General features: G+C 39.0%; 1 protein-coding gene across 1 annotated transcript; it reads left to right on the top strand.

Moving 5' to 3' along the window:
* Positions 1–235: 235 nt before the first annotated feature.
* Positions 236–6,801, top strand: LOC125231237 (acidic juvenile hormone-suppressible protein 1-like). Its single transcript, XM_048136626.1, has 8 exons — positions 236–387; positions 3,306–3,439; positions 3,856–4,677; positions 4,773–4,942; positions 5,027–5,280; positions 5,372–5,584; positions 5,680–5,862; positions 6,020–6,801. Exons 1-8 carry the CDS (start codon positions 300–302, stop codon positions 6,292–6,294), a joined length of 2,139 nt encoding a protein of 712 aa, XP_047992583.1. The 5' UTR covers positions 236–299; the 3' UTR covers positions 6,295–6,801.
* The last annotated feature ends 1 nt before the right edge of the window (position 6,802 follows it).

Genomic DNA, 6,802 nt, shown 5'->3' with positions numbered 1-6,802 from the left:
TATTATATTGTCTAGGTCCGCTCTTCATCTGCACCATGTTCATTTTAATTGTTTCGGCCCTTTTTTGTGTTTATTTACCTGCTTCTTTAGCACATCGATAAGTTAGACAGTATCATGATTGAGAAAAGTAACAGTATGCCCGAAACACGCGGTTCATTAGTGTAATTCATAGATCTTATCAAGGTGACTTCACCGGTGCCTGACCTATGATAACAAAAATGCATTCATTTTGTTTCTCCGTTATCAACCCAGTGGCAGTATAAAAGGGGGTGCTGGTGGTCAATTGAGCACTGGCAAACATGGCTCGTCTCGTGTTGTGTGCTTTTGCGCTCCTAGTGGCCGGTGGGTCTTGCGACCCACTGAAGAAGACCTGGCCCCAGAAGCCTGGTAAGTCAATTTTCTATTATTAACAATTTATTCAGATGATTTAGCATTTGTATGTCGACTTAATGTGGTCTTACATACGATCTTGGTCTTACATTAAGGGCTTTAAATGAATCAGTCGTTACCTAAGCTTTAAGATAATTAGATATACTTGGATATTTTACGGCCGATCTGCCCTGTGTTGGGACTGCCTTATGAAGCCGGTGGTTCGAGCCGGGTTCGAAACCGGTTAAGGCCTTTTAGGTATTTGTGTGACATATTGGTCATGGGCGTTTGTATTTGGGTGAATCAACTTTTTCTTGCTTTTTGCAAGAATTGCCCATACTTATTATTAGCTCTACTTTTGTGAGTTTTAACCTGGCCATCGTGAATAAAGATCCTTATTTTTATTTTACATTAAGGGAATAATTAAAAAAAAAATTTACAATTAAATCTATATGTGACCCAGTGGAAGAGACACTTTTTTCATACAAAAGTGAGGGACAGCTATGTCCACTGGGTCACTGCTCGAAATAAAGTAATAAAATAGCAAATCCTATAAAAACATGATGTACTGCATAGCTTGTATATCTGTTTTTAATATAATAAGTATAAACTAATTACACTAAATACAAATTAAATTTTCTGACCACATGTAGTCGAAGTATGCGTAATTTTGCTGGCAAAGAAAAGTTGATTCACCCATTTGTACAATTGTACATATTATAATGTATGTAGTCTGAGTAGGTACAGTCAAGTGTAAAAATATGGGTGCGTACAACTTATCAAAAATATATACCATAGAACTTTATGTCGGCGGAATAAGGTCTCGGTACATATTTTTGAGCGGATAAAATCGATACGTCTTTTTGCACTTGACTGTACAACCTTCTTTAGCTTACTATGGCGCAGTCAGTTTGTGTTAAAATGTTTCATAATTATTTATTTATTAGATTTTGCTTGAAGAGCAAATGATTATTGTCCTGTTAGTTATACATCCCACATATTATATCTATTAACTTTATTGGTGATTTGTAATAGTATATTATATAACGTTTATGAAGGCTATAAAAGTTGAGTACCGCGGTTAGGTCACGAGGCTTGCCGAGTGGCCTAAGTAAGGTACGAGACTTTTATATCCTTCATAATGTTACGATTGTATACTATACTTTTTCTACGACAGCCAAATAAATACCTATTCGAGAATAATTAAATGGGTTGCTTACCTACTTCATATAATGAATAGGAATATTTGTGTGGATCTTAACTATTCTGTCCACAATGTTGATGGCGAGAACTTGTTGCACAATTCTTCAAAATATGCCAACAACGCGGTTTCAGAGAAAGTTGAAACATTTTATGCAATTTCCATTTCAAAACAATCATAACATTTTTGGTGCGCTTTATCAGACTTTTCAGGTAACGAATTGTCAGTCACTTTGATCGCCATAGCCTTGATTTCTTCGGAAGTACATTGTTCACCAGAATCACTTAGAATTACTTAAGTTTTTGCACAATAACGTCGAATTAAAGTAAACTACACAACACTAAAATACTTAGTTCAAAAAGTTTCGTCAAAAGTTTACAAATGTCAAACATGCCATATAAGTACAAGAGAAATAGAAAATAAGCCGGTTTTCAATTACGAAAAATGTGGTTGCGTTCAAGAATATTTAAATGTCGAATGTAGAATTATTTGATAAACTTATGCTTTTACCTTTGTTTTGCAATATCTAATATGTAAAACGCATTTCAGTTTATTTTTTCATCTTGATTTAAAGTATGAACCTTAACATCATATTATTTATTAAAAGTTACAAATGAAAACACACCTGATAAATTGGAAGTTGTGTTTTAAAAAAAAATTAACAGAAATCCTATATTCATATGATTACTGCTAGCAGTAATCATATGAACCTATAGACAAATAGACTTTCTTATCGTTACTCAAATGAACTTAATTTGGATACCGCTGACAATAATCTAATTGGCAGATTTGAGTGCTGGAGTAGAAAAAATACATTTCGTACAGCAAAAGGTAATAGGCGAGACGACTATAAAACGACTAAAAAAACGAATTAGTCCCTCAGTTAGATTATCAAAGAATTGTAGACACGTATTTTTTCTTTTTTCTTGTAAACGAAAAATGACGATGGTGCGTTGAAGTTTCGCGTGACGTCACGCCTAGGTACAATTTTTACTTAGAAGTGACGTCACAAGCCCCCACTCCGGAACTTAGATGCTCTATAACTTTGTATTTTTTCATTAATTAGAGAAAGCGAAAAATATGTGTTCAGTATTTTTGGACGACCTAATTGACGAACTAAACAGAATGCCATTTTTAGGGTTCCGTAGTCAACTAGGAACCCTTATAGTTTCGCCATGTCTGTCTGTCCGTCCGTCCGTCCGTCCGTCCGTCCGCGGATAATCTCAGTAACCGTTAGCACTAGAAAGCTGAAATTTGGTATCAATATGTATATCAATCACGCCAACAAAGTGCAAAAATAAAAAATGGAAAAAAATGTTTTATTAGGGTACCCCCCCTACATGTAAAGTGGGGGCTGATATTTTTTTTCATTCTAACCCCAACATGTGATATATTGTTGGATAGGTATTTAAAAATGAATAAGGGTTTACTAAGATCGTTTTTTGATAATATTAATATTTTCGGAAATAATCGCTCCTAAAGAAAAAAAAAGTGCGTCCCCCCCTCTAACTTTTGAACCATATGTTTAAAAAATATGAAAAAAATCACAAAAGTAGAACTTTATAAAGACTTTCTAGGAAAATTGTTTTGAACTTGATAGGTTCAGTAGTTTTTGAGAAAAATACTGAAAACTACGGAACCCTACACTGAGCGTGGCCCGACACGCTCTTGGCCGGTTTTTATGTAGTCGTCAGTCGTCAAGTGCCTGAGTGCTAAAGGTAAACATTTGTTCCAGCCGACCCGGCTACCCTCAAGCGCCAGGTGGACCTGTCAACCCTCTTCTACCACATCCATGAGCCCCTCCACTACGAGCCACTGAAGACCATTGCCAGTACATGGGAAATCGAGAAGAACATTGAGCACTACAGCGTAAGTCATTAACTAAATTATATACTTTAGATATAATTGGTCTCCTCATAAGGATTAAGGATTAGGGTGTGGTGACGGGTTAAGAATTTCACCACCCCCTTTCTTCCCGTTGGTGTCGTAGAAGTCGACTGTGGGATATGGGTTAAATTGTGGCGTATTAGGCGAGAGGATGGCAACCTGTCACTGCAATGGCACAATTTCGATTTCTATCAACCCCTTTCTGCTAAGAGCGGCCCTGAAACTTTAGTAGTTCATGTGCTCTGCCTACCCCTTTATAGGATACAGGCGTGATTATATGTATGTATGTTATAAGGATTATAATGTGTAAATATGGGTCCACCCCTTGTGAGTCATACGTGTGAATGATGAATAGGATGTATTTTATGTTAGTATTAAATATTACCTTTCCTTTCCAGAATGTAACTGCTTGCAAGATTTACGTGGACCTCATGGAGTATGGTCTGTTGCCACGCTCTGTGCCTTTCTCTATGCTTGACGAACATCACCAGTTCGAAGCTGAGACTCTCTTCCACGTGCTGTTCTCCGCCAAGCACTACGATACGTTCTACAAGACTGCTGTGTACCTCAGAGACCGTGTCAATGAGAACCTGTACGTCTACGTGCTCACCACCGCCATTCTTCACCGCCACGACACTCAAGGATTCGTTGTCCCGGCTCTATATGAAATCTTCCCCTCTTACTTCTTCAACGGAGAAGTCATGACCACTGCCCAGAGGATCAACACTCACGGCATGCACATGATCGAGCACTACCCGACGACTTACATCTGGAACGACAACGTAGTGATTAGATGGAACGAGACCGTATGGCCTTACTTCTCTGTAGACTCTCCCGTCTTCTACTGGACTCACGATTATGCTCTCAACACATGGTACTACAACAGCCAAGTGGCTTACCCTAAGTGGCTCGGAAGCGAAACCTGCCCCTTGGTGAAGGACAACCGTGGTGAATTCTTCTGGTTCTGGCACAAGCAGCTCCTGGCTCGTTACTACATGGAGAGATTGTCGAACGGTCTTGGTGAGATCCCTGATCTTGAACTGCACGGCATCGTTGAGGAAGGTTACACCCCTGGTCTCCTGTACCACAACGGAATCCCATTCCCCGTCAGGCCTAACCACTTCCACCTGCACCAAGAAAACTTTATTCATGAAATTAATTCTATTGATGATATGGAGCGCCGCATTCGTGATGCTATCGACGCCGGATACTACATTAACGTAAGTAATTTAAAAAAACTTTTTTATCATTTCTCCTATACATATAAAATATAAACTTAGAATATTAAACTTAAAATGTATTATTATTTTCTCAGAACCTGGGCGAGCACGTGAGCCTGCGCAACCCTGAGTGTATCGATGTTCTCGGTCGCCTGATCGAAGCCAACGCTGACTCTCCTAACACTGGTTACTACCAGGACTTCATCACCCTCTGGAAGGAACTCCTCGGAAACTCTATTGTCCACGAGCACGCTTATCACCAGACGTAAATATATTTTAGTTAATTTTTCATTTTTATTACTAAGCTTTGAATTTAGTGCAAAAACTGAAGTTTTTTAAAATATTTCAGTACCGTGCCCCTGGTCCTGCCTTCCGCTCTGGAGCAATACCAGACCGCTCTCCGTGACCCCGCTTTCTACATGATCTGGAAGCGTGTGTTGAACCTATTCGACCTGTGGCACCAACAGCTGCCTTTGTACAAGCCTGAAGAGCTCGCTTTCCCCGCTGTCACCATCCATAAAGTTGAAACTGACAAGCTGGTCACCTACTTCGAGCACACCTACGTGAACGTTACCAACCACCTGCACATGAACGACTTTGAAAGTACGTAGCAAAAAAATACATATTAATCAAGTACCTACCTATTGCTCCTTCAAGCATTTTATATTTATCAAACAATATTTTTATTTAACAGGGAAGGTAGTCGTCGATGACGTCAGCGTCCTCGTCCAGGTGCCTCGCCTGAACCACAAGGTCTTCCAGGTCCGCGTGAACGTCAAGAGCGAAGTCGCCAAGACCGTCCTCGTCAAGTTCTTCTTGGCTCCCAAATACGACAGCCACGGCTATGAAATCCCTCTTCACCTCAACACTGAGAACTTCTTCCAAATCGACCAGTTCACATACGACCGTAAGTGAAATGTCTATTTGTTTACAAAAACACATAAATACTTGTTTTCTTATAACATTTGAGGTATTGACATATTATTATATTTCTTTGCACAGTGCCCGTGGGTGAGCACGTCATCAAGCGTGATTCCTCCCAGAACACATGGACCATTGAAGACTGGGCCAGCGCTCATGAGGTCTACGAGAAGGCTGAGAACGCTCTGCACGGCAAGGGTCAATTCATCTTGAGCCAGTCTCAGAAGATTGAAGGATACCCTGACCGTCTGCTGCTTCCTAAGGGTATGTTTATTGTTTACACTATTCGAATCATAATTTATTCACATAATTTTATACTAAAGTAGCATATCAATCCAGTCCTAAGTGGAATAAATTCTAATTTACTTTATCACTATCATTATCTATCAGGAAAGTATAACTAATCTGTATTATCCTCCAGGTCGCATCGGTGGTATGCCCTTCGTCCTCCTGACTTACATCTCCGAGTACCACGCACCCAAGGTCCAACAGGGAACCGGCTTCGACCACGTCGTGTCTCCTGGCTTCGGCAGCGGAGCTCGCCGCATGAGCGATGAGCCCATCGGCTTCCCCGTCAACCGTCCCCTGCACCACTGGCAGATCGAGCATCTGCACAACATCATGCTGCAAGATGTTCTGATCCACCACAAGCCCACTCCTGAGGTCTACGTGCCCCACACCGACACTGCCAACTAAACGGCTTAAACCTTTGATTTTGATACTCAACTACTACATTGGATCTATCGACTGTGTACTATTTTAGTCTTTAGTGATTTTAGTCAAAACATCTAATCTGATGTAAATAGTTTGTGCGCGTGATAGGTGTGTTTTATATACATGTTTATTTATTACGTATTTGTATTTAAGTAGAAAACTTTGATTGTATATATATTAGTATGAATATAGATGAATTATACTGAGTTTATATATTTTTAGTTACATTTATTTTATTTGATATACCTGTTAGCTTTTTAAGAAATAGATACCAATCAGCCCATATAAATTTAGTTGTTCACTTATATTGTTCTTTGATAATATTTAGTATATAGTTACCAATATTTTAATAAAGTATATGTAATTGACCCACCATGTCGATATTCTAAATAATATTTTTTTTTGTTAAATATCTATTAGCTTCACGATCTCTCATATAATTCACATTGCATTTATTTTTAGAACCATTAAATAATCATTCAAACACTAC

Source organism: Leguminivora glycinivorella, chromosome 11, assembly GCF_023078275.1.
Source record: "Leguminivora glycinivorella isolate SPB_JAAS2020 chromosome 11, LegGlyc_1.1, whole genome shotgun sequence".
Lineage (NCBI taxonomy): Eukaryota > Metazoa > Arthropoda > Insecta > Lepidoptera > Tortricidae > Leguminivora > Leguminivora glycinivorella.
This window is presented reverse-complemented; position numbering and strand designations above follow the sequence as displayed.

Bases quoted from the DNA above. Each gene is read 5' to 3' on its own strand.
- LOC125231237 (XM_048136626.1), top strand. From the start codon at position 300: ATGGCTCGTCTCGTGTTGTGTGCTTTTGCGCTCCTAGTGGCCGGTGGG. The intron at 3,440-3,855 runs GTAAGTCATTAA...TTTCCTTTCCAG, and splicing joins AGAACATTGAGCACTACAGC to AATGTAACTGCTTGCAAGAT. The intron at 5,585-5,679 runs GTAAGTGAAATG...TTCTTTGCACAG, and splicing joins CGACCAGTTCACATACGACC to TGCCCGTGGGTGAGCACGTC.